The sequence below is a fragment of the Balaenoptera acutorostrata genome, chromosome 7, assembly GCF_949987535.1.
Source record: "Balaenoptera acutorostrata chromosome 7, mBalAcu1.1, whole genome shotgun sequence".
Lineage (NCBI taxonomy): Eukaryota > Metazoa > Chordata > Mammalia > Artiodactyla > Balaenopteridae > Balaenoptera > Balaenoptera acutorostrata.
This window is the reverse complement of record NC_080070.1, coordinates 6,254,394-6,281,595: the sequence shown is the minus strand read 5'-3', so window position 1 is coordinate 6,281,595 and position 27,202 is coordinate 6,254,394. Positions and strand designations below refer to the sequence as shown.

General features: G+C 56.2%; 1 protein-coding gene and 1 pseudogene across 7 annotated transcripts in view; both read left to right on the top strand.

Annotated features, from left to right (window-relative positions):
* The window catches only part of AGAP3 (ArfGAP with GTPase domain, ankyrin repeat and PH domain 3), a 60,345-nt gene that overhangs the window by 8,902 nt on the left and 24,241 nt on the right, over positions 1–27,202 (top strand). For 6 of the 7 annotated variants that reach the window (XM_057550550.1, XM_057550549.1, XM_057550551.1 and 3 more), the window contains exons 2-7: positions 23,887–23,945; positions 24,205–24,292; positions 24,477–24,562; positions 24,708–24,849; positions 25,258–25,392; positions 25,517–25,644. In XM_057550550.1, coding sequence (XP_057406533.1) covers positions 23,887–23,945; positions 24,205–24,292; positions 24,477–24,562; positions 24,708–24,849; positions 25,258–25,392; positions 25,517–25,644 — 638 coding nt within the window. Of the gene's footprint in view, positions 1–21,683; positions 22,597–23,886; positions 23,946–24,204; positions 24,293–24,476; positions 24,563–24,707; positions 24,850–25,257; positions 25,393–25,516; positions 25,645–27,202 lie in introns of those variants that run through there. The other variant, XM_057550555.1, reaches the window with a different exon arrangement.
* Positions 12,291–19,085, top strand: LOC130708584 (60S acidic ribosomal protein P2-like; annotated as a pseudogene).

The window sequence follows — 27,202 nt, the reverse complement described above, 5'->3', positions numbered from 1 at the left end:
GCTCTCAGTCCCTCTGAAGCCCCACTCGTCTTGGTTATTGCTTCTAGACTCTTCTAGACTGTTTTAGGTTGGATGATGTGGTAGAATGGAGCCTGGTGTCATTCCTTCTCTGTCACAGTCTGTACAGGGTAGTGAGTACAATCCGGCTCTGGACCCAGGCTGCCTAGATTTACATTCCTAACACTTAGTAGTGGTGTAACCTTTCTGTGTCTTGGCTTCCTTGTTGGGCAAGTTCCATAACCTTTCTGTGTCTTGGCCTCCTTGTTGCTAATATGAGGTTAACAAGCACCCATCTCATTGTGTAGGTGTGACAATGAAGTATGTGAACGCGTGCAAAGCTTTTAGACCAGCCCCGGCCCCTCGGAAGTGTTCACAGTGACTCCGGCCTTCGCAGGGCTGCAGGGAGGACTCGGGGAGGGAGGGAGTGTCCCTCGTGGCACCTGCAGCGGTGGCTGCCCAGTCATGCTCCCTGAACCCGAGCGGGCGAACGGGAGAACCTGGCGGGGCAGAGTTTGGGGTAAGTTGGTTTAGCCTGGCAGGCCCCAGGGAGGGGTGCCAGGTCCGGACTTGTCTGACGTTCCAGCTGATTGGAGCAGACCCTGGACCACAGCTGGTCACAAGGAGTGTGTCACACAGGCACCCAGCATTGCCTTCATCTGATTGCTTGCCCGTCGATTAAAGTATTTGCTCTAATTCAGCACCAATTACACATGTGAGTCATGTGTAAATTTAAATTTTCAAGTAGCCATGTTAAGAAAGCAAAAAAAAATTATCTTTAATAATGCGTTTTATTTAACCTATTGTATCTGAAATATTATCATTTCATTGTGCAATTAACAAATTAATATAAGGGGGCTTCCCTGGTGGTGCAGTGGTTAAGAATCCGCCTGGTTCGAGCCGTGGTCTGGGAATATCCCACATGCTGCAGAGCAACTAAGCCTGTGCGCCACAACTACTGAGCCTGCGCTCTAGAGACCATGTGCCACAACTACTGAAGCCCACGCGCCTAGAGCCCATGCTCCGCAACAGGAGAAGCCGCCGCAATGAGAAGCCCGCGCACCGCAAGTGAAGAGTAGCCGCCGCTCACTGCAACTAGAGAAAGCCTGCGCGCAGCAACGAAGACCCAACACAGCCAAAAATAAAAATAAATAAAATAAGTAAATAAATTAATTAATTAATATAACAATTTTTTAAAATTAATTAATTTAATTTTGGCTGTGTTGGGTCTTCGTTTCTGTGCTAGGGCTTTCTCTAGTTGCGGCAAGCGGGGGCCACTCTTCATCGCGGTGCGCGGGCCTCTCACTATCGCGGCCTCTCTTGTTGCGGAGCACGGGCTCCAGACGCGCAGGCTCAGTAGTTGTGGCTCACGGGCCTAGTTGCTCCGTGGCATGTGGGATCTTCCCAGACCAGGGCTCGAACCCGTGTCCCCTGCAATGGCAGGCAGATTCTCAACCACTGCGCCACCAGGGAAGCCCCTATAACAATTTTTAATGAGACATCTTACATTCTTTTTTCAACTAAGTCTTCAAACTTTGTTTCATCCGCTCAGTGCCTCTCCATTGGGACTGGCCACATTTCAAGTGCTCAGGAGCCATGCATGGCCAGTGTTCTGGTATTGGAAGAACAGCTCTTTAGCCTATAAGGTAACAAAAGAATTCCTATTTGTTGGAAAAATTGAATACAGAAGTATATCCTTTTGGATTCATCTTTCTAAAGTATCGTATTAAAATTTTTTAAGTAACGTGACTTTCATGTATATCCTGCCGTTTTCATGCAGTCATCCAACAAACACTCCTGAGTACCTGCTCAGGCCGTGGTGATGGGTAGCAGATAAATCTATTTAGAAGTGTTACTGAAGTCACAGTAGTTTTTTGTCGCCTTGGATTTTCTTAAAACCCGGAAGCACAACTACTGTTGAGGGGGCTCGGCCCCGAAACGTGTTCCCGTCCAGGGGTTCTCAAGTTTTGGAACCGAGATTCACACAGTTTTGCGCAAGGCGGAAGGTGGCGAGTGAGCCCAGACCCCGCTCTTTTGCAAGAAGCTGGAGGAGAGGGCGCGTGTCTGTTGGGGGGATCACGTCCAGGCTCCTCTTGGTCAGCGTCTTGGTTGAGAATGGGTCGCCCACGGGCCCCAGCGTGGCTCGCGTCACTTGGGTTTGGCGGTTTCATCCCACGTGGCTGCCACTGTGCCCTACTTACGTCCCCGCCCGCCCCCTCTGCATCACAGCCCGAGGCTAGTCCTGAATTAGGGTGAGGGGAAGGGAGGTGGCAGGGAAAGGCTCTTCCATCTGCTGGGGGGCAAGGGCCGGGGGGCCTGACCGGGAGGGGACATGCCAGCCGGCGAGCCTGTTGCTGGGCCGAGCTCGTGTGAACAGCGCGGTCCGGGGACTGGCCGCCCTCTGCGTATCCTCTGCACGCGTGACGGACTAAAGTGCTGGATTGTGAAGTGCTCACCACTAGGGAATAGGGTGCCGATTACGTAGGCCGGCCAGCCGCGCAGACTGTGAGCCCAGCCCTCGCTCTGCGGACCAGAGAGGGTGGAAGCCACCTACCAGGGATTCAAGGTCACTGTTGAGCAGCAGGGCGGCTGAGGCCCCAGGCCTTTTCCCTTCACCATGTTAGTCTCCTTCCAGCTCACAGGAGAGGCGGGCTGGGTGATCCTGGCCACGTCCCCCTCAGCCATGACCCACAGCAGTTGTGCCAGGATGTGTCACCAGCAAAGTCACACCCCATCCTGGTGTCTTAGGCAGGAGCTGTTTTTGTAAGCTTTTTTTTTTTTTTTTTGCTTTGTGTTTTGTCTTTATGCTGAGTAACGTGTATATAATAGCGGAAAGTTTGTAAATGTACACGTGCTCTCTGAAAACAGTGGCACAGGATGAGGCCCCTCTCAGCCAGCAGCCTGGGTTGGCTTCCTTGCTCTGTCTCTCAGTCCACTTCCGGGCCCTGAAATAGGGAGACCTTCCCCCTCCCCCCTCTGCTTGGAGCTGAGATGCTCGTGGGGCCACCCAGGAAGGAGCATCTTGCTGTACTGCATTCACCAACCCCCTCTTGTTAACCTTTGCCCGGGGAGCCAGCAGGGAACCTGCCAATGGGCTGGGCTGGGCAGCTCTCTGCCTTTAGCAGGCCCTTGGTGACTGACATCTTGGATGGGATGTCCTGAGGCCCCTCCAGCCAACCCAGAGAAGACAGAGGCTATCACCCCGCAGAGCTCTCATTCTCTCCCAGGCTGTCACTCTCTCCGGGGAGGGGGGGGGTGGGGAGTTGGGGGGCGGACACGCCATCCTGAAACTGTGTTAACAGGCTCTCACCTCCCTTCCTGGGTACCCCCCATCCCCTGCCGGCTGTGGCCCTTGGGCCGCGCTTCTCTCAGTGGGCCCTGAACACACAGCAGCCCCTCCAGGGCCATCACTGCCCTTTACCTGCGAGAAGAGCTGGGATCTAAACCTGCCTCTGTCCAGCTCCATCGCCCACCTTTCCCATTCGAGGCCCTGGTCTGTTGGGTGTCCCTCCCCAGCCCCTAGTCTCCCCTGGCCTGGTCCCTCGTGGGGCCTGGAGCAGTGGGTGCTCTCCCCCCGCTGGCCCCAAGCTGGTGTTGGCCTCATCTGCTGCTTTCCTTCTGGACACTGAGCCGGTGGCCGGTGGGCCTCGGGCCCCCAGCCCAGTACCGGCCTGGCAGGTACCAGTGACCAAGGGCCCTCCCTGCTCTGTACCCAGCCCAGGGGCCCTGGTGGGCCTGGAGGTGGCTCAGGGAGCCCTCGCCTGTATCACACTGCTCCGTCCCCTCCAGGGCCACTGTGCTGCCCGTGGGGCCCCCTCCCAGCCCGCTGGCCCCGAGCAGCCAAGGGCAGGGGGCCTGTGGGCTGTGAGGCCCCTGAGGTGGAGCTTTGCAGCCCCCAGAGCAGGGTGGGGAGGGGGCCGTCTGTGGAGGGGCCTAACTTCTCTCTCTGAGGCCTGTGCCTCCCCGCAGAGTCCGGGTTGCGAGCCTGTGCCTCGCCGGCACTGGGGTGACCAGGAGGAGGGGCGGTGCGTGGAGTTCTCTGCCCTCTTCCTCCAGGGGTCAGAGCTGCCAGGTCCTCGAGAGCAAGGTGTCCTGCTTTCTGGCATGTGCTTCTGACTGGTCGCCCTAAACCCCGCGACCTGCCCGGGGAGAAAGCTGACCTGGGTTGCGGCCCCAGGAGGCGGCCACGTTCTGCCCCAACTGTGTGACCCTCGCCTGGCGACAGTGGGTGTGAGGCCAAGGGAGGGCCACCGGCCACCACCTGGGTCTCCCCCGTCGGTGCAGGGGGAACAGGCCCCGTGCAGATCCAGGGAAGTCAGTTGTGTCCAGGTTGGGGGCACCAATGGTATAGATACGGAGAACCTGACCCAAGTCCAAACAGCTTAACACAGATCCACTGAGGGGGCAGGGTCCCCGGGGGCACGGGAGAGAGTCCTTCCCCTCTGTCTGCAAGAAAAATCCGTCCTGGAGAGTGAGGGCTGGGTGGTCCAGGCGGAGGGAGCTGTGTGCAGCCGTGGGGTGGGGGGAGGAGGGGGAGGCCCTTCTGAATTCTGAACTGGGTGCCTTGGGCATTGCCACTGCCTTTCCTTCCAGGGTGCCCCCTGAACTTGATCAAGGGTAACATTGATTTCTGCGGCAAGTGGGGGTACAGGTCCCCGTGCTGCCTGGTGCAGCCCCGCTGGGAGTGGGCTGAGTGGGGTGTCCCTTTGCTCCGAACAGGAGAGGATGGGCTGGGTGATGCTGAGTTGGCACCAAAGAAAAATCATAGTTCCGAAAGAGCGCGCCACACGCCAGGGCCTCGATGGGGTTTCTACCCAGTGACCCAGCGTGGAGGGACGTGGGGGGAGCCCTGTGGCGTGCCTGGCTGCTTTGATAGGCACCGCGAGACGCTGTTTTACCAGAGTCGTGATTTTATTATGAAAATTGCTGGCGTAGTGTGTTTTGAAACTATTCAAATGTGCCACCCCACACTCCAGCACTTCGTTTGTGCTGCAGACATCGCAAGATTGACAGCTCTTGCTTCAGGTGCCAGGGAGCTGCAGGGTTCTGAACTAAGGGTGGCTGCAATAGATCTGGTATCTCAGAAAGAACTCAAAAGAATAGCTTTCTCTTAGTGCTCCTTATGTGCCAGGCCCTGCCCTCTGTGCTTGCTTGTAATTCTTGAGACTTTCCTGGGGTGTTCTCATCCCCATCTTGTAGATGAGGAAACTGACGCAGAGAGATGTAAAGGAATTTGCCCAAGGTTGCTCGCCTCACAATGGCAGAGGCAGGACCTGGACCCAGGGAGTCCGTTCTCAGATTCTGTGTTCTGAGCCGGCATGCGCTGCTGCACCATGGAAAAGATAAAGCTCTTAAAAATACAGAAGAAAGTTAAAAGAATATTGTCTAATCTTGGGATAAGAGGTATCCTCTTAAGCCAGACAGAAAACCCAGAATTTATAGAGGGAAAGACAGATTTTTCCCCAAGCGTTTTATTTTGAAAAATGACCACCTTGAATGATTCACAGTTAACATTTATCCCATTTGCTTTCCCTCTGTTTCTCACACACACATTTTTTGGTGGAGGTGATGGTCAGTAGTTGTGGGTGCTTCCCCCCAAGCACTCCAGCAGCATTTCCTACAAACAGACAGTCCTTCTACATAATGTAATACCAGTGTCACACCTAAAAAGATGAGTGAGAACTCTCAACCATCGTTGACTAGCTCATCCATAACCAAATGTCCTCAAGTAACCCCCACGTGCTTTATATAATAACCTCTTTGTTTTTCCACATCAGGATGGGATCAGGACGGCACAGGATCCATCGTGATGCTTTTCCCCATCACACAGACTCTTTTTTTTAATATTTAAAAAAAATTTATTGAAGTATAGTTTATTTACAATGTTGTGTTAATTTCTGCTCTGCAGCAAAGTGACTCAGTTATATATAAATATATTCTTTTTCATATTCTTTTCCATTATGGTTTATCACAGGATAATGAATATAGTTCCCTGTGCTTTACAATAGGAGTTGTTTATCCATCCTATATATAATGGTTTGCATCTACTAATCCCAAACTCCCAATCCTTCCCTCCCCTACCCACACCTCCTTGGCAATCACAAGTCTGTTCTCTGTGTCTGAGTCTGTTTCTGTTTCGTAGATAAGTTTCTTTGTGTCATGTTTTAGATTTCACATATAAGTGATATCATATGGTATTTGTCTTTCTCCTTCTGACTTACTTCACTTAGTATGATAATCTCTAGGTCTATCCATGTTGCTGCCAATGGTATTATTTTATTCTTTTTTTAAATAAATTTATTTATTTAATTTAATTTATTTTTGGCTGCATTGGGTCTTCGTTGCTGCATGCGGGCTTTCTCTACTTGTGGTGAGCGGGGGCTACTCTTCGTTGTGGTGCGCAGGCTTCTCATTGCGGTGGCTTCTCTTGTTGCGGAGCACGGACTCTAGGCGCGCGGGCTCTAGTAGTTGTGGCACATGGGCTCAGCAGTTGTGGCTCACGGGCTCTAGAGCGTAGGCTCAGCAGCTGTGGCGCACGGGCTTAGTTGCTCCACAGCATGTGGGATCTTCCTGGACCACGGCTCGAACCAGTGTCCCCTGCATTGGTAGGCAGATTTTTAACCACTGCACCACCAGGGAAGCCCCTCTTGTTTTTTTTTTTAGTACATCTTTATTGGAGTATAATTGCTTCACAATGCTGTGTTAGTTTCTGTTGTACAACGAAGTGAATCAGCCATATGCATACATATATACCCATATCCCCTCCCTCTTGAGCCTTCCTCCCACCCTCCCTATCCCACCCCTCTAGGTCATCGCAAAGCACCAAGCTGATCTCCCTGTGCAATGCAGCTGCTTCCCACTAGCTATTTTACATTTGGTAGCGTATATGTGTCACTGCTACTCTCACTTCGCCCCAGCATTCTTTTTTACGGCTGAGTAGTATCCCATTGTATATATATACCACATCTCTATCCATTCATCTGTCGATGGACATTTAGGTTGCTTCCATGTCTTGGCTATTGTGAATAGTGCTGCTATGAGCATAGGGGTGCATGTGTCTTTTCGTATTATAGTTTTGTCTGGGTATATGCGCAGGAGTGGGATTGCTGGGTCATATGGCGGCTCTATTTTTAGTTTTTTGAGGAGCCTCCATACTGTTGTCCATAGTGGCTATATCAGTTTACATTCCCACCAACAGTGTTAAGAGTGTTCCCTTTTCTCCACACCCTCTCCAGCATTTAGTATTTGTAGACTTCTTTTTTTTTTTAACATAAATTTATTTATTTATTTATTTTTGGCTGTGTTGGGTCTTTGTTGCTGCGCGCGGGCTTTCTCTACTTGCAGTGAGCGGGGCCTACTCTTCGTTGCGGTGCGCGAGCTTCTCATTGCAGTGGCTTCTCTTGTTGCGGAGCACGGGCTCTAGGCACGTGGGCTTCAGTGGTTGTGGCACACAGGCTCAGTAGTTGTGGCGCACGGGCTGCTCTGCAGCATGTGGGATCCTCCCGGACCAGGGCTCGAACCCGTATCCCCCGCATTGGCAGGCGGATTCTTTTTTTTTTTTTTTTTAATTAATTAATAATTTATTTATTTTTGGCTGTGTTGGGTCTTTGTTGCTGCGCACGGGCTTTCTCTAGTTGCGGAGAGCGGGGGCTACTCTTCGTTGTGGTGCGTGGGCTTCTCATTGCGGTGGCTTCTCTTATTGCAGAGCACGGGCTCTAGGTGAGCAGGCTCAGTAGTTGTGGCACATGGGCTCAGTAGTTGTGGCTCGCGGGCTTAGTTGCTCCGCGGCATGTGGGATCTTCCCGGACCGGGGCTCGAACCCATGTCCCCTGCCTTGGCAGGCAGATTCTTAACCTCTGTGCCACCAGGGAAGTCCCTGCAGGCGGATTCTTAACCACTGCGCCACCAGGGAAGCCCTGTAGACTTTTTAATGATGGCCATTCTGAGCAGTTTATCACACAGACTGTTGAAGAGTCTGGGGCAGTTTTCTTGTAGAAGGTTGCGCTCTGATTCGGGCGCTCTGGCTGCTTGGCGTTACTTAACTTGTGCCCGTATCCCGCTTGCTGCCCATGACCTGAAGGGAGCTCAGGGGCTTGATGAGATCCAGGTTAAACCCTTTTGACAGGAATACCTCCTATTGTGTCACATCAGGCCCTGCTGTTAGTGGTGGTATGGACGTAATTACCAGATCTCCTAATCCTGAAGGCCCATTGCCTCCCCCTTCGTAATTCATCGGTAATCCGTCGGGTGAGACTTCTGCACCTTGGAAGTAAACTGCTCCCCACAACTTTGAGTCCGTGGTTTTCAGTGCCTCAGTGATCGTGCCTGAATCTGTTCTGTTGGGGCTGCCAGGTGGTGATTTTCTCTTCTGGACATTCCTTCCGCAAGTCTTAGCTGGTACTCTTCCGTCAAGAAGGCCGCCCCCGCCCCCTTTGCCTTTTTTTAGTATCACTCTTGTCTTGTGGATTTTTGTTGTGGTTCTTGTTGTTCAGATGTTATAATCAATTACAAAATTAACAGATTTAATTACACTTTTGTAGAACAGAGTAGGAGAATTTGCTTGCCATGTACATATGCCAGATAAATGGTTAAGATGCCTATTATACCAAGAATTCCTCTAAATTGTTAAGAAAAGGATTTTTTAAACCCCAAAGACAGGGACTTCCCTGGTGGTCCAGTGGGTAAGACTCCATGCTCCTGATGCAGAAGGCCCGGGTTCGATCCCTGGTCAGGGAACTGGATCCCGCATGCATGCCGCAACGAAGAGTTAGCATGCTGCAACTAAGAAGTCCGTGTGCCGCAACTAAGACCTGGTACAGCCAAAAAACAAAACAAAACAAAAAAACCCAAAGACAGGTGGACAAAGAATAGGACCAGGCAGACAATTCAGAGAAGAGGAAATGGAAATTGTTGATGACCATGAAAAGATGCTTAGCCTCACAGTCATCAGGGAAACACAGATCTGAAGAGCAAGGTACTGGGTTCCTCGTTCAGTAGCAGAAAGTGAGCTGATGACTCTTGATGCTGGTGAGAGTGGCACAGTGGGCGTTCTCATATGTTGCTGGTGGGGGAATGGGGGGGGCAGTGAATTGCTGCCTCCTGTTTGGAAAAGTAATCAGGCATTATCCATGAACATGAAAAATTCATATTTTTCTTTGAACCCAACTTTTCTACTTTGGGGCATGTAACCTGTGGAAAGAAAACACATAGGTGGGACTTCCCTGGTGGCGCAGTGGTTAAGAATCCGCCTGCCAATGCAGGGGACGTGGGTTCGAGCCCTGGTCTAGGAAGATCCCACATGCCGCGGAGCAACTAAGCCCATGCGCCACAACTACTGAGCTTGCGCTCTAGAGTCCGAGAGCCACAACTACTGAAGCCTGCACCCCTAGAGCCCGTGCTCCGCAACAAGAGAAGCCACCACAATGAGAACCCCGCGCATAGCAACGAAGACCCAACGCAGCCAAAAATAAATAAATAAATTTATAAAAATAAGAAAAGAAAGAAAGAAAACACATAGGTACACAGGTGTTGATTACAGCCTTGCTTGTAGAGGTTTAAAGAAAAAAAAAGGAAGCAACCGGAATGGCCCTCAGTAGGGGAACGGCTGGGTGATGGATGGGTGAGGCCCGTACCCAGGGACTGGGGACGCCTGCCAGCGTATTGTGTAAGCAGCTGCTCCTTGCTCCTAGGCCGGGCATTGTGGTGAAATGCTAATTCCAAGTCCTAGCATTGGGGCTCTGGGGACGGGAGGGGACACTCATTCTAGAAGCTTCCATGTGAAGGAAAGGAAAGGGGGCAGAGGATCAAGAGCAGCTTTCCCAGCGTGTTGTGAATGTGCTTTTATACTGTAAAATATAATTCTAAAAAGAAGGGCAAAGTGCACGTTTATTAGACTAGTCCCAGCCCGCTTTCTTCTTTTGTGTCCCATGCAGAGCTGGAGTTGGAAAGCTTTCGTGAGCCCCAGTCAGGCTGTGTGGTGACCCAGAGCCGCTGCAGGTGTGGAGGCTCGGGGGCCTTTGGGGGCCGAGGGTTCAGCCGGGAGAGCACAAACCCACGCGTTTTTCTGGCGAGCCATTTCTTCCCTCACCCAGCCCTCATCCCTAGGTGAAACACTTCTGTTTCTTCTGTTTTCTTTGTAGTATATTCTCTACAAACATTTTAGGAAACAGGGTGAAATGTACATTTTGCAGAAAAATAGAAAGAGGCAGAAAAAAATCACTGCAGGTCCTAACCGCCACAGTTGGCCTCTGTCCTCATTTTGATATGTTCCTTTTTCCCTGCGTTTTTTACCTGAGTCCATGTTATGCACAATTTTGTATCTTGCTTTCTTAAAAAAACGATCACAAGTGTTGCTGCTGTGCGGAGTAAAAAAGTCTCTACAGATGTTATTTTATTATTTACTTATTTATTTGTTCATTTATGGCTGTGCTGTGCAGCATGTGGGATCTTGGTTCCCCGACCGGGGATGGAACCCATGCCCCCTGCAGTGGGAGGTGAAGGCTTCACCACTGGACGGCCAGGGAAGCCCCTGCAGATGTTAAGTGGCTGAATGATGTCCCACCATCTGGAGACACTGTCGCTTACTCCCTTGTTTCCGTATTGGTGGACACTCTGGTTGATTTCACTTTTTTGGAAGTGCTGGACTTCTTTGGGCCTAAACCTTTGTGTCCATGTCGGACGGTCTCTGTTGGAGTCCCTGTGGCTAATTTAGTACGAGGGGCAAAGGGCTGAGCTGCTGGGGAGGGGGGTTGGGCCCACGCACGCTTGCCAGCACTGGGCCTCACGGACACAAAAGTCATGTTAAGGCTTTGGTAGGTGAGAAGTGGAACTTCATTTATTTTATTTTATTTTATTTATTTATTTTTGGCTGCATTGGGTCTTCATTCCTAGTTGTGGCGAGCGGCGGCTACTCTTTGTTGCGGTGCATGGGCTTCTCGTTGCGGTGGCTTCTCTTGTTGCAGAGCACGGGCTCTAGGCGCACGGGCTTCAATAGTTGCAGCATGCGGGCTCAGTAGTTGCGGCACGTGGGCTCTAGAGGGCACAGGCTTCAGTAGTTGTGGCTCGAAGGCTCTAGAGCGCAAGCTCAGTCGTTCTGGCGCACAGGCTTAGTTGCTCTGCGGCATGTGGGATTTTCCTGGACCAGGGCTCGAACCCATGTACCCTGCGTTGGCAGGCGGATTCTTAACCACTGCGCCACCAGGGAAGCCCTGGAACTTCATTTTTAATTTCTATTTCTTTGAGTCCCAAGTGAGAGCGAGGAATTTCCACGTGAATTGGCTGTTTGTACTTTCTTTACTTTGTCAAGATTTTATTTTATTTTTTTTTAGTGACATCTGTGCGCTTTGCATGTGTTAGTGATATTAACCCATCAGCATAGTCACATTTTTGTCCAGGTGTTGATTTCCCTTTAGTTATATTTCTCTTAGGTTTTTTTGTGTTTTTTTTTACAATTTTTTTTTAATCGTTCAGGACTTTATTTTTATGCAGTGAATCTATCGATCTTCTCTCTCCATCCTTTAAACCCAGGAACCTTGTTGCAAACTGTGTCCTGCCTCCCCCTCTCCCAGGGTCCAGCACAGCTTCTCCTGCGGCTCGGCCGTAGCTCCACGCAGACTCCGCGGCTGGTGGGCTTCCCCGGCTGCCCGGCCAAGCTGTGCAGGGCTCGGCGAGGTTGGGGCGAGGGCTGGCGGCTGAGGTCCGAGGCCTCGGGGAGGAGGTGGGCTGAGTGAGGCCGTTGCACAGAGGAGCACAGGTGAAGGTGCCGGGAGGGGAGGTGAAGGAGACCCGCCCGCGTGGGGTCTGCAGGCTGTAGATGGGCGTTTGTGAAGATGGTTTGCAGGGACCCCTCCACCTCTGCCCTGCGTGTCGTCCCCACTGCCCAGCTGTTGCTGACGGACCGGGGACCCTTGCTCTCTGGGCAGGGGTTCTGCCGGGGGCTCCTGGTCGACTCTGCCTGTGGCGTAAGTTCGAAGAGCACGGCAGCTCTGCACACGGCCTTGACCTCTGCGCCCTTCTCATCTCGCAGCCAAGGGCCCTGGGGGAGGCTGCAGTCGGCCCTGCGGCCTCCAGGGCTCCCTCTCGGGTGGCCTCCCGTGAGTGCCCACGCGGTCACCAGGCTTCCCTGACGCTGTTTCACAGCGATGGTGTGGCCCGGGGGCCCAGGCCTGAGAGCTGACGGGCCAGTGGGGCGGTGAGTCCTCAGGCTGAAGACAGATGAGAGTAGAATTAAGAGGAAAGCCTGCGTCCCTGGTGCCTCTGAGGTTGCCCGTGCAAGGCCTCTCGCCACCGCAGAGATGCGCTACGTCGCCTCCTACCTGCCGGCCGCCCTCGGGGACAGCACCTCCCCCGGCGCCAAGGACATCAAGAAGATCCTGGACGGGGCTTCCCTGGTGGCGCAGTGGTTGAGAATCTGCCTGCCAATGCAGGGGACACGGGTTCGAGCCCTGGTCTGGGAAGATCCCACATGCCGCGGAGCGGCTGGGCCCGTGAGCCACAATTACTGAGCCTGCGCGTCTGGAGCCTGTGCTCCGCGACATGAGAGGCCGCGATGGTGAGAGGCCCGCGCGACGCGATGAAGAGTGGCCCCCACTTGCCGCAGTTAGAGAAAGCCCTCGCACAGAAACGAAGACCCAACACAGCCATAAATAAATAAATAAAATAAAATAAAAAATTAAAGAAAAAAAACAAAACAAAAACCTTGTTTAAAAAAAAAAAGAAGATCCTGGACAGCGCGGCACTGAGGCGGACGATGAGCGGCTCAACAAGGTCATCTGTGAGCTGAACGGAAAGAACACCGAGGGCGTCATTGCCCGGGGTATCGGCATGCTGGCCGGCGCGCCCGCTGCCGGGGCTGTGGCCGTCTCCACCGCCCCAGGATCTGCAGAAAGACGAGAAGGAGGAGGAGGAGGCCAAGGAGTCAGACGACGACGTGGCATTTGGCTTGTTCAACTCGAGTCCTGCTCCCCTGCAAATAAAAGCACCCCCCCTTTTTTTTTTCTGGCTGTGCCACGTGGCTTGCGGGATCTTAGTTCCCTGACCAGGGATCAAACCCTTGGCAGTGAAAGAGCAGAGTCCTAACCACTGGACCACCAGGGAATTCCAAATAAAACCCTTTATACATTAAAAAAAAAAGAGGAAAGTCTGAAACCCAACTGCCAGGCGCCAAATCTCTGATCGCCACTCCCAGTCGCTCTGTGATGCGGGAGGACGGGTGGGCCTGGGAATGCTTGCTGGTGTTGAGCGGAAAAGTGTGCAGTTGAACCGGCTGCATGGGACGGCTGCATGGGACGGGGGGTGGGGGTGGGGTAGCCCTGTGCCCCCAGGGGCCTCATCTGGTTGTCCCCGCCCCACTCCAGTCCTGTGTGTGGCCCGGGCAGCGCTGGGCAGTGGATCCCCTGCCGGGGGAGGTGGGGAGGGTGTGTCTCACAGTAGGAAATAAACTGTCACATGTTGCTGGGTACCTGAAGGGCTCAGGAAGATGGCAGTCGCCCAGGGAAGCGTCTTCACTTCAGGAGGGTGGTCTGACCTCAGGCCCGGGCTGGCCGCTCTGGGCTCTGTCTACATGGCGTGAACGTGAGGTGTGCCGAGGGCCCATCAGCCCCAGACAGCACCCCTTTTGCCTGTCGAGGTGGCTTCTCCTTTGTGAATGCCATACATGCCTGGCAAGGGTGGCTCGTGAACTTGTGTCAGCCCCTCGTACTGATCCAGGGCTGGGAGAGTGGGATTTGGGGGCAGGAGTTTGTTTGGAAGGTGGGTGAGGAGGGACCTTGGGGAGTCTTTTGGGAAGGAGGTTCCCTTGCTGGGAAGGGCAAGGCTGGGCCATCCCGATGTGGGTACCAGGGCAGGAGGAAAGGAAGATGGGTGAGGGCTGCCTGCAAGATGAACTTGTGTGCCAGCAGAAATCTCACCAGGCTCAGCAGGCCCCAGGGCTCGGGGCCAGACAGGTGGCCTAGGTAGGAAGGTCAGCTTCAGCCACCTACCAGCCCTCACCTTAGGCACGTTACTTGGCCCCTGTGCCTCAGAGTCCTCGTCTGTAAAATGGGGAGATTAACAGTACCTTTCGGGCTTCCCTGGTGGCGCAGTGGTTGAGAATCCGCCTGCCAATGCAGGGGACACGGGTTCGAGCCCTGGTCCGGGAAGATCCCACATGCCGCGGAGCAACTAAGCTCGTGCGCCACGACTACTGAGCCCACGTGCCACAACTACTGAAGCCCGCGCGCCTAGAGCCTGTGCTCCGCAGCAATGAGAAGCCTGCGCACTGCAAAGAAGAGTAGCCCCCGCTTGCCACAACTAGAGAAAGCCCACGCGCAACAACGAAGACCCAACGCAGCCCGAAAAAAACCAACCAAACAAACAAAAAAACAAAACAGTACCTTTCAGGACTTCTCTGGCAGTCCAGTGGTTAGGACTCCAAGCGTCCACTGCAGGGGGCATGGGTGTGATCCCTGGTCGGGGAACTAAGATCCCGCATGCCGCGAGGCGTGGCCAATAAATAAATAAATACTTCTTTAAAAAAGAAAACCAGTACCTTTCTCAGAGGGGTTAAATGGTTTTGTGTGTGTGAAGTGCTCAGAGTAGAGCCTATCATGTTCAGTAAGTGGCCACTATTATCGGGTGACCAGTGCTGTCCCCTGTGGCTGCTGCCTTGGGTGTACAGGGCACCAAAATGGCTCTGCCGTCCCCAGGGCTGCCCGAGTCTGGCTCTGAGCCACAGGGGCAGGGATCTGTGACCTTTCTGTGCCCGGGAGCTCAGGCCCCCATGAGGTGAGAGCAGATTAGATATTAGCATCTACAGAAGACACGAGGTGAAGTGGGGACAGTGAGAGGAGGCCGGGAGGTCCGGGAGGGCTTGTGGTGGCAGCGGGCATGAGCTGAGTGCTGACTGACAGCTCGTGCTGGGCTGGCGGGGGGAGGGAGGTGGCCTCCACGTCCAGGCCCTGCTGCTGTCAACCTGGGTCTGGCCTGAGAGGTCTGTGGCTTCCTTTGATGGGGAGCCCGTCCAGAGGCCTCCCGAGGTCTGGGCATGTGTGTTGGATGCTGGGGGCAATGGGCAGGCTTGGCCTTGGCAGTGGGGCAGAGCCCTGGGCCTCAGTGTAGGCCCTGCTTTCAAAATTTATAATGGGAAATCAGATGCTTTTATTTATTTATTTGAAACTTTAATTTATTGAAGTATAGTTGATTTACAGTGTTGTGTTGGTTTCTGGTGTACAGCAAGGTGATTCAGTTACACATGTACATATATTCTTTTGCATATTCTTTTACATTATTATTATTATGTTGGCCGCACTGAGCAGCATGTGGGATCTTAGTTCCCCGACCAAGGATTCAACCCACGCCCCCTGCAGTGGAAGCGCGGAGTCTTAACCACTGGACCGCCAGGGAAGTCCCTCCTTTTACAATATTGTTTATCACAGGATATTGAATATAGTTCCCTGTGCTATACAGTAGGACCTTGTTGTTTATCTGTTCTATATAAATAGTTTGCATCTGCTAATCCCAAACTCCCAATCCATCCTTCACCCACCTGGAATTTAGATGCTTTTAAACTTTTGTCCATTAGACTCTCAAACTACCTGTCTTTATTCTTAACAGTGTACACTGACCCTCAGTCCCCCTTTCCCTGAGACCCAGAACTTGTGTATCTGTACTGGAGTTCCCAGATGGGGGCACAGCTCCACCGTCTTAGAGCAAAAACGGTGCAATTATTTGAATACTGTGTTGTGTCTTCCCTTTATTAAAATATTTTACTTCTGTAAAAAAGATGAAAGCAAACTTTATTAGCCTGTTGATACTGCTGATATGGAATGAAGATCCACAGACTGAAGGCATTTTCAAAGCCTGTTGGACTGGAAGAGGCAGATATTTAGCTCATGGGATTTGGCTGGACCGTTGCTCAGTTTTGAAGGAAGAGAACAACCTTTAAAGACGGATGAGGGCTTCCCTGGTGGCGCAGTGGTTAAGAATCCGCCTGACAATGCAGGGGACATGGGTTCGAGCCCTGGTCCGGGAATATCCCACATGCCGCGGAGCAACTAAGCCCATGCACCACAACTACTGAGCCTGCGCTCTAGAGCCCGTGAGCCACAACTACTGAGCCCACGTGCCACAACTACTGAAGCCCGTGCACCTAGAGCCTGTGCTCCACAACAAGAGAAGCCACCGCAGTGAGAAGCCTGCGCACCACAACGAAGAGTAGCCCCCACTCGCCGCAATTAGAGAAAGCCCGCGCGCAGCAACGAAGACCCAACACAGCCAAAAATAAATAATAAATAAATTTATATTAAAAAATTTTTTTTAAGAAGACATGAAATGCAGGACACGTGTCAAAATTGGGATGAAAAGGCAAAGTGCCTCGAGGGAGCGTGCAGTTTTACCTTCTGAGTCCAGAGTTCCCTCCGCCCACAGCAGTGAAGCTCACACCACCTTCAGGGTCGTTGGAGGATTATGAGGGATTCGGGGTGCACACACTGTTCCCTTCTGCTTTGGGGAGAGCTGTGGGAAGGCAGCAGACTTTTCTAGGCGTAACGCGTGGTCCTCAGCCGCGGATGCTTCTTGGTCTGAACAGGGAGCTGTGTGTGTCTGTCTGGGTCCCCCTCGGGGTTTTAGGATGAGGTTAGGAGGCCGGGGGTTGGGGGCGTACAGAGGGATGGTGCCTGCCTCGCCCAAACTCTGTGGACAGGAAGAAAAAACGAAGAAATTGCTATCGAGTAGCTAGTTTGGCGCTGGAAGGGCCATTTCCAGGCTGGGATGACTGCCCCACAGAGGGTGGGCTTTGATCCTCTCAGCTTTCCATGGGGGGAGGGGAGCCCTCTGACGCCTGACCTTGGGAGATGGGGCCGAATTCCCAGCTCCTCTGAGCAGCCCTGGGAGGGTCCAGGAAGGGGCTCCTTTCTGTGCAGTCACATCTGCTGGGCCCCAGGAGCCCGCCCCCTTGAATCTATAGCTTTTGTGTGTTTTTTATGTCCCTCTTAAAGCACTAGGGAGGATCTGTTCCAGGCATCTCTCCTTGGCTTGTAGATGGCCGTCTTCTCCCCATGTCTCTTCACATCATCTTCCCTCTGTGCGTGACTCTCTGTGTCCAAATTTCCCCTTTTTATAAGGACACCAGTCATATGGGAATAGGGCTCACTCTCCTCCAGGGTGAACTCGTCTTAGCTAATTACATCTGCAGCCACCCTGTTTCCAAATAAGGTCACATTCTAAGGTACTGGGGGTTAGGACTCCAGAATATGAATTTGGGGGGAACACAGTTCAGCCCATAACCGCTTTCATCAGATTTTCAGAGAAAGACGTGATCCAAGAGGGCCTCGGGGATCTCTGAGGTCCGCCTCTGCGGTCTCTTGGAGAAGAAGAGATGGAGGGACTGGTAATCCACAGGCTTGAGCTGCTGTGGAACTGCTGAGGCGTCCAGCTAGATTTCCAACTTGAAGAAAGCTGGCGCTGGTCTAAGTCATTCCTGTGTCCAGTGTGACTCTCTCCTGCCCAGTAGTAATGGCTGCTTTTATAGATCACCTGCTGCGTGCCAGGCACTGTCCCGTACCCTCCACAATCACGCCACTGGTCTTCATAGCAACTTCAGCTGGAAAGGTGGGATTATGCCCAGTTTACAGACCAAGCCCCGAGACCCAGTGAGGTTCAGGTGACTTGACGGGCACACAGCTAATAGGTGCCAGAGGCTGAATTTTTTTTTAAAAATTATTTATTTATTTATTTATGGCTGTGTTGGGTCTTCGTTTCTGTGCGAGGGCTCTCTCTAGTGGCAAGTGGGGGCCACTCTTCATCGCGGTGCGCGGGCCTCTCACTATCGCGGCCTCTCTTGTTGCGGAGCACAGGCTCCAAACGCGCAGGCTCAGTAGTTGTGGCTCATGGGCCTAGTTGCTCCGCGGCATGTGGGATCTTCCCAGACCAGGGCTTGAACCCGTGTCCCCTGCATTGGCAGGCAGATTCTCAACCACTGCGCCACCAGGGAAGCCCCAGAGGCTGGATTTGAACCCACTTCTCTCGACTCCAGAGCACGTGTTTTGCCAGCGCACCACTATACCTCTCCACTTGCAGTCTGATCTCGGCTGTGATTTATTTCAACAGGCTGTGCCAGCCAGGGACCGTCTCTCAAAAGCCTGCCTCCCTCCCCACAAGGGGGAACAAAAGCTGGGGCGCACAGTTCATGCTCAGCAAAGATGTACGTTCATTCATTCATTCACTCGTTCATTCACAGAATCATTGCCCACCACCTGCGTGCCCGGCTGAGTTCTAGCAGGGGAGCATTAAACACACCAGAAAAATATCCGAGAGGGATGAGTGTTAGATGAATATTGTGACAGCTGTGGACAACTCCTGAAACTTGTAAGGAGGCCGGTCCTGCAGGCCGCCCCTGTGAGTGGCGGGTCGTTGGGGGGGCAGCCCAGGGTCTCCGCGGACTCCCTAATCCCCAACCCGGTGACCTGCAGAGAGAACAGAACTTGCTAGAGACCTGCGGGCCTTGCGATCCTCCGGGTGTGACACTCAGTCGCCTCCCTCAGCTCAGTGGTCAAAGGGCTTGGCCAACCCGCCCGGGCCACTGCTGGGGTCCTTACCGCCTTCCTCGCCGCACAGCTGGAGGCCACCTGGCTGCAGGAAGATGTGTTGCTGCCACCTTGTGGGCAAGAAGATCCCGACCGGTGTCGGAGGGCCCTGTGGCTCTTGGGACCACTCTGGCCGCGGGAGGAAGCCGCAGCCTTTGGCTTTCAGCAGAAGGCCAGCCCCTCCTGGGCTCTGAGAAGGACCTCCACTGGCTCTCTGCGGCCGCGTGGCCTCAGCTGGGCGAGCCTCGACACTTAATCAGTGGATCACCCAGCAAATATTTGAGGGAGACTAGGTACAAGGCTCTGTGGGATTCCTGGGCCAGAGGCCGCCCTTCCTTTTCCCCCCACCAGTGCACCGTTTCTGTGCAGTGCCTCACAGCTCATGCCTTTTTTATGCAGGGGTCTTTCTCTTTCTCCCTAGACACCCTGGGTTCCCCGGTGCAGCCCTGCTGCCCCAGGCCACAGCTGCACACGCAGGCGCCCTCCTCTCTCAGGTCCGAGCAGCCAGCCCAGCTCACCCAGCTCTAGAGTCGGCGCTTCTCCTTCTGATTTGCCTGTGCTCAGAACAGAAGGGGTTGCTCGGTGCTCAGCCCCTGCACGCTCAGCCTCCAGGGAAGCGTGTCCATCCTCACCCAGGATGCACGCTGCAGGCATTGCGAGAGAGTGCGTCTTTAATTCCCCCAGAAGCTTCTGTGGGGTCTCACCCCTACGCGACAGGTTCAGCCTGGTGTTTCTGATGACCTTAAGAGTCAGAGAACTGACACGAGGGCTAGTTGTATGGGATTTCTGTATGGTTTACGTGGCCCCAGCCTGATGCTTTTTAGGATTGTCCTAGTTTCCTTTGGGCTGTGTTCAGTAGTAAGCTGTTTGTCACATGTGTCCGGAGTAGAATCTTGCAGATGGAACACAGAGACCTTGTCCCTGACCCGGGCGGGGGTGTGTGTATGACACCAACAAGGAGAGAGGTGTGTGCCTACACCGATCTCCTTTCTGGGGTCTTTGACTGGCTGATGTCCTGGGACATTTATGTGCAGGCAGGTGCCCTTCTCTGTCTAGTTTCCCTGAGTCAGGAAAGGTTTCTGGGAAGCAGGAATAGGAAGGAGGCAGCCCCATGAGGAAGAGGAAGCTGTCCCAGGTTTGGGATTGACCCAGTCTGAGCATTTCTCCTGGACTGATTCTGCAGGTACAAGGGGAGTCAGGAGCTAGTGTGTCCTCTGAGAATGTAGCATGTTCGTTCACCTCCTGGACTGGGCACTGCTGCATGTCCTGGAGAGTGTGTGTGTGTGTGTGTGTGTGTGTGTGTGTGTGTGTAACTGGGGGCCTTTTACTCTCCTATCCCAGCCTGCTCCTCGCCCCCTGAGGCTAACCAGTTGGGTTCTGAAGCAGCCCATCCCCTGTTCGGCACCTTGTCCTCTGTTCCCCCTCAGTCCCCACTTGTCTCTGATAGCTGCTGTCCTGTGCTTGCATTTTCATTGGCTTGGGGGGAGGGTTTGGAATGAGCAGCCTTATTCTCTTCAGGAGGGGTAATCCCCAACGTGTGTGAGAGAGGACAGAGAGACAGATACGAAGATAGGGAAGTTCAGCGTACGAGACTTAAACTTGGGAACGTGAGTCAGGATTCCTGGGTTGCATTCCCATCTCCACGCCTGAAGGAGCCTGGGAAAGGCTCTTCTGCAGGACCGACTATTATGTGGGGGTATGCATCCCGGAGAGGAAGAAGCCATCCTCATTGTTAATAACTAGTCCCAGGAAAATACGAAATCAGCCCTGGGGCCTCTCCAGGCCTGGGAGATCCAGCCCAGGACTTGAGAGTTTCCAGCTCTGGGTTCCCCAGGAGCACCTAGGATGGAGAGGCCCTGCCTTTCTCAGGCATTCCCCCACCCCAGCCCCCTCAGGAATGTGCCACTTTTATCTTGTACTTTGCTTCTGACCAGGACCGTGGAATTCTAAAGCTGAGAGGGACAGGAACGTTGGGAGTTGGGTTGGACTGGGGGTGGAGGAAACCTGGAAGTATTAGGTCTTTAAAGGAAATGCAAGCCCCCTCCTCCTTGCCACTGCCTAAACTGGTTTCTCCTGATCTGCTTGGGGTCCTTGTGGATTATGGTAACCTGGCTCATCTCCAGCGCCTTGGAGAGGACTGATGTTTAAACTGCAGTGGAGAGCACAGCACAGCAACTACCTGCCCCCTGCCCCCGTCCTGAAGTGATCCCTGCATTTAATGAGTGTCTGCTGCAGCTGACACACGTGAAATTCACAGGGCATCGTGCTCAGAGTAAGCGTCAGGCTCCAACCAGTCCTGCAGTGTGAAGCTTCACCTCTGCACAGCCTCTGGACAGGAGGTGAGAACCAGCCAGCGGGTGGAGGCTGGAGACTTCAGGGGCTCAGAAGTGAGGCACTCGTCCAGAACCGTATGGTCCAGGTCCAGAGGTTATCTTTCGATTTTCTGCTGCCCTTGGGCAGGACAACACTTAACCTAGTACAGATGATTTTATAATCTCCAAGGAAGAAGACAGCCTCGGTCATTAACAGAAGAGCTGACTGAAACATCCAGCAACTCGGATTTGCGAGTTTCCCAACCTAAATCAGGATTGCCTCGCAGAGGCTCCCTACTTTGCAGATAAGGAGACCGAGGCCCAAAGTCGGCATAACTCCTGACTCATAATTTAGGCTTTTACTGGCTCCCACCCTGGTGGGTCACCTTCTGGTTCTTCCCTGGAGAAAGAGCCAATGGCCTGCTTCTCTCCAAAACCGAACTCAGTGCGTAGTGTGCCGAGGACTGTTACTTATTTGGCCTGCTCTTAATGACACCTCCTCACCTGCCTGCCCCAACCGAGGAGGAGCCCTGGGCTGGAATTTCCTGTTTTCTCAGGGCTCGGGGGCTGCCCCAGCAGGCTGGCTCCCTGCGGCCGCCGATCCTGGGTGTTCCAGGCCAGGCTTGCCACCTCTCTCTCGGTGCTGGGCTGGCCCCCGGCCTCGCCAGGTCTGGGCTTGCCGGCTGCGAGGTGGAGGCGTTGAGGGACTCGGTCGGCCGACACCAGGTGCCAAGAGGCCGGAGGTCCGTGCGCCTCGGCCGCGGCCCCGGCCCGGGCCCAGCCCCGCGCCCCTCACCATGGGCCTGGCCCTCGCCCGCGGGCCCTGAGCATGGAGCGGGGCTGGCCGCCAGGGGACAGCCGCAGCCGGGAGCGGCCCGCCGCCTGCCGCCGCGCCCTCAGCGTCTGCGACTCGCTGGACCTGCACGGCGCCCCGGCCGGCCGCGCCGCCTCTGCCCTGTGCGCTGTGCGCGAGCAGCCGGCGCGGCCGCGGAGCGTGTGCTCGGGCGGCCCGGGGCCACCGGCCGCTGGCGTCCGCGGCCTGCTGCTCGGCCTCCTGCGCCCGCGTCTGGGCCGCCGCGGCCCCCCCGACGGCCTCCCGCCGGCTCCCCGGCCCGCGTCCTCGGGGAGCCCCGGCTCGGCCGCGCCCAGCCCGTCGCCCAGCCCCGCGCCGGCCCGGCGCAGCCGCCCCCGGGGGGCCCAGGTGCCGCGGCCCACCAGCATGACGTTCCTGGAGGTGAACCGCCTGGAGCTGGCGGCCGAGGCCGAGGGCGCTGGCGCGGGGCTGGGCCGCGCGGGCAGCGCGGGTTTCCTGCGGGGCGCCTCGCTGTGGAGCAGCCAGCGCTGGCAGGTGCTGCGCGGCGGCGGCGGCGGCGGGCGCAGCTCCCCAGGCCCCCGGCGCGGCCTGTCGGCGCTGAGGAAGAGCTTCAGCTTCCGCCTGCGCCGCGGCCAGGAGATCCGGCGCGCCGAGTCGGGGCTGCTGCCCCGGGCGCGCACCCGCAGCGACGGCGACGCCAGCTCCCTGGGTGCCTTCTCCAGCCGCCGCGACCTGCTGCTGGGCGCCGAGGCCCCGAGGGCCGCGCCAGAGCCGGGCCGACCCCGCACTGCCACCGGCCTCTGGAGGCTGCTCACCAGCCGCTTCCGCCGGAGGGAGCCGGCGCCCGCGCCGTCCGAGCCGCTGTGGAGCCGCCGGGCGGCCGCGGCCCCTGGGCTCCTGGGCGCGCCAAGCGGTAAGCGGGGAGAGCCCCGGCCTGCGTGGCCTCCCTGGTTGGAGTCCGGGTTTGAGGGCGGGTGTGAAACAAACCGGAAACCTACCTGGGAGAGGCGGGCGTGCCGTGTGGGCCTGGGGGCTAGCCGGGCTGGCCGAGTGGGATCAGCGCCGGGCAGGCAAGGCTCTGGGCTCGCTGGTGGGTCTGGAGAAGGTGTCTGTGGCAGAGAGGCGGCCTTCCAGGTGGGTCCAGGCAGGGCCTCCCGCCCGTGGCCCTAGCGTGGTGGAATGAGAGCGGCTCGGAAGGGCCCCTTCTCACTTTGGGTGCCTGGGGAGTTGGGGCCCGGGAGGGGAGAGATGGAGACTCACTCGGAGCCAGCGGGCTCTGGGTGGGACCTAGAACAGCAGCATTTCTAGCTCCCAGGCCAGGCTCGATCCCTCACCTCTAGCTGCCTATGCAGATGAGTTTGGGGAATGCTTGTGGACCTGACGCCCTCACCTCTAGCTGCCTGTGCAGATGAGTTTGGGGAATGCTTGTGGACCCGACGCCCTCACCTCTAGCTGCCTATGCAGATGAGTTTGGGGAATGCTTGTGGACCCGATATCATAAGCACTGTTTGAGACAAACTGGGGAGGGGGAGCAAGCCCAGCCAGAGAGGCTGGCCCAGGCCCAAGCTGCCCGGAGCTGACCACAGGATGTCCATTACAGCCTAGAGGATAAAGGAGAGGGGGGCTCTGGGTGGCTGGAGCCCGGCAGGAGCTGAGGATGGACTGGAGAGGAGGAGCCCCGGAGGCGGGTCTCTGGGACAGAGAGGCTGGTGGCCTCCTGCCCAGGAGGAGCCTGGGGACGAGGGCCGCTCCCCATTGGACCTGCCCCTCACAGAACAGGGCCAGGTAAGGGCTCCTTCCTCTTCAGCCTCCAGGAACGCGGTAGGCGGCCGCACCCTGCAAGGGTGCGCTGTTCCTACTTGCAGCACAGGCTGCAGCCCTGCGGCCCAGCTTGGGTCTGGCTGAGACCCACTGGAGGCCTCTCACCAGGTGGGGGGCACCAGGCCGGGTGTGGCTCGAGGTAGTAACTACTCACCTCGCTGGAGCAGTAAGAGGAGGGATCAGGTCCAGGCCAGGGGAAGTGAGGGCTGGCATCGCTCCGTTCCGCCCGCGCAGAACGTTTCTGCTGCTTCCCAGGAAACGAGGGCGTGAGTGCTGTTTTCTGGCCTTGGCCTGCGAAGGGGCAGCGTCAGAGGCAGCAGGTGGTGGATAGCAAAGGTGTGTGTCCCATCCCAGTCCTGACAGGCGGCCTTCTCTCCCGCAGACTCCTTTGTGAACAGCCAGGAGTGGACCCTGAGCCGTTCGGTGCCGGAGCTTAAAGTGGTGAGTGAGGCCCATGGGAGGCCCAGGCAGCCCAGGGGCTGGAGGTGCGGGCTGGAGTGGTGGGCCGGCGTTGCTTCCCCTGCTTCCGGTCCCCTCCGTCTCTAGGCTTGGTCTCTCCCGTCACCCCTCTCCTCCCTGTTTCTCTTTGCTCGCCCATCCTCAGCACCGGCCCCTCTCCTTCCTGATGTATTACCCTTTCCTGCCCCACGTCCTCCGTCCTGCTCTCTGACCGCTGCTCTCCCGCCTTCCTGTCCCACAGGGCATTGTGGGGAACCTGTCTAGTGGGAAGTCGGCCCTGGTGCACCGCTATCTGACGGGGACCTATGTTCAGGAGGAGTCCCCAGAAGGTGAGCGTTATGGGCCGGCCTTAATGGCTGCCGTCCCTCCTTCCCGTTGTCTGTGCAGGGGGGCTCCAGCCCCTTGTCTTTCTCAGTGCTCCCGTCTTCTCTGTTGGAAGCTGTGGATTTCTTCTGTTTGGCCCCCGTGGGCTCGCTCTTCTGGTTTTGGGCCTGACCGTGAACTCTGTCCTAGGGGGTCGGTTTAAGAAGGAGATTGTGGTGGATGGCCAGAGTTACCTGCTGCTGATCCGAGATGAAGGAGGTCCCCCCGAGCTCCAGGTGATGCTCCTGTCCCCAGCCCTGGCCTGTGGTGCCCCTTTCTCGAGGTTCCCACTTGGGACTGGGCAAGGTTGCGTGTGGGGAGAGGGGTACGCCGTTCGCCCGTGCCCAAGTGAGGGTGGTAATTGTGCTCGGTCCCCCCTAGTTTGCTGCCTGGGTGGACGCCGTGGTGTTTGTGTTCAGCCTGGAGGATGAAATCAGCTTCCAGACGGTGTACAACTACTTCCTGCGGCTCTGCAGCTTCCGCAACGCCAGCGAGGTGCCCATGGTGCTGGTGGGCACGCAGGGTGAGCGGGCCAGCAGGGGTGACGCGGGGGCTCTGGGCCCCCAGGTGGCAGGTACGAGAAAGCCTGGATCCCCTGCCCTCCTGGCGCTGGACCAGCCCTTTCGTGTCGCCCTAGAGAGGGCGCCTCCTCTTTGCCCCGTATGCGCTGGGCCTTCCCCAGTTAAGATCCTGCCATCCGTGTGGTGGTCATGTCCACATTTTGAGATGAATAAACAGAGTGGCCAGCTCGTTTCCACCCAGTGAGTTGGTGGCAGAGCTGGAACGAGGCCCAGACACCCGTATTCTCGTGCTCCGTGTCATCCGCTGCCCGGGCTCTTTGCCCACCCACCCTCTGACCGAACGGCCCACCGGCCAGCAGCCTCAGCTTCTCAGCAGGCTGAGTCAGTCCCCACTCTCCCGTCTCCAACAGACGCCATCAGTGCCGCGAACCCGCGGGTCATCGATGACAGCAGGGCCCGCAAGCTGTCCACAGACTTGAAGCGCTGCACCTACTACGAGACGTGCGCCACCTACGGGCTCAACGTGGAGCGCGTCTTCCAGGACGGTAACTCGGCGCTGGGGATGCTCCCGCAGAGCGGGGTCAGGGGGGCAGGGGCGGGGGGGCAGCTCTAAGCTGGGCTCCTCCCTCCTCCCCAGACGGGTAATTTTGACTGTGCTGTCCCCTGCAGTGGCCCAGAAGGTAGTGGCCTTGCGGAAGAAGCAGCAGCTGGCCATCGGGCCCTGCAAGTCACTGCCCAACTCTCCCAGCCACTCGGCCGTGTCCGCCGCCTCCATCCCGGCTGTGCATATCAACCAGGTGCGGCCAGCCTCCCCCCCCTTGCCACCGCACGCCCCGCCCGCCGCGGCCCTGCCTCGCCATCCTGTCTGTCTGCCTGCCTGTCCCCACCTCGTCTGGTCTGCCGCCTTGCGGATGGTTTGAAAGCACTGGCTCGAGTTCCCTTAGCCTGCACGACTGGCCTGGCCTGGCCTCCTCTGTACCCCGTGGTGACTGCCTTCCCGCTAGTTCCCATCCCTGCTCGACACTCTTCTCGCCCCGCAGCTGCAGCAGCTGAGGCCGCCTAAGCATTTGCTCTGGTCAGCCACGTTAGCGCTATCTCAGTGCCCGCTTCCCGTGCAGCCGTGCTCAGGAGGCTCTAAGCTGAGCTCGTCCCTGCTGGCTCTTCTCTCGGTGTTTGCGTTTAGAAGGGCAGCACTTACCCACAAGGGCCAGTGGCATTTGTGACGTGTGGGGTAGCGGGGGTGTTCTGAGCCGGGTCCTGCCAGGGTTCCTCCCGTATTACCACTTGGACACCCACCCACTCCCTGGGCCTACTGCCTGGTTATTTTTTGGCCCTTGGCAGGCAGACCAGTACTTCCGTAGCTGCATCTCCCCGCTCAGTCCCTGCTCGGCGTAAAGCCCTGGGCCGCATCACAGGTGTGCGTGCTGAGTGGTCAAGCCGACAGCCACGCCTTTACTTCTGCCAAGGGCCATTGTCTTTCTGAGGCCCCCTGGCCCACCAGTGTCCTGATGACAGCCTGGTGACTTTTCCAGAGAGCCCTCCCTTTAGCGCTTTAGAAGGCGTCAGGGCTTCCCCTGTAAGCGCTCCCCCGTGGAAGAAAGGAGGCAGGGAAGGTCTTTTTTCACTGTCTCTGAGCGGCTCTGCCTCAGCTGCAGAATCAGCTGTGCACGGGGGCCCTGCCCGCCGAGGGGCAGCAGCTCAGGTGTTTTGCTCCCTTTGTACGGGTTAGGATTCGAGGAGGCTGCCAGGGCAGGACACGTCCTCTATTTAGTGATCATCCGATGGGCCGTTAGGGGGTGGCCTTGTCAAACTGTGTTTCCCGAGTCCTGGAGTAGACACTGCCAAGCACCTGCTGTCTCTCTGCTGAGATCCTTTGCCGCCTCTCTCCCTCACCTGCTGCTTCCTCTGGAGCGGTCTTAGCTGTTCTGCTCTCCGCCCCGGCCCTCCTGTGTCCTGTGCTCTGTCACCCACGCTGCCTAGGAGCAAACCTCATCCCCCCCTGCACTCTGAGGCCCCCCGCCCCGGCCTCCTGCAGCCTTGCTCTTTGTCACTGACTTGGGGAGCTCATCCAGGGTGACCTGCCACCTCGCGGCACACCCACCTGTCAGCCAAGACTCCACAGTTTGTTCTCTTCTGGCCTCTGTCACTGACTCCAACCTGCTAGCCTTTGCCTCCGATTCAGCTCCCTGGCTGACCCCGAATGGCCCCTGCTGGGGCCCTAGTGGGGCAGCCCAGTGCGGTGACCACCGGGTCCTGCTGGCCTCCAGGCCGTGCTGCCTTTCCCCTTGGTACCACCTGTAGGAGCTAGTGGCCCCTCTGCTGCCCCACGAGCCCCCGGCCAGGTCTCCGCCCCGC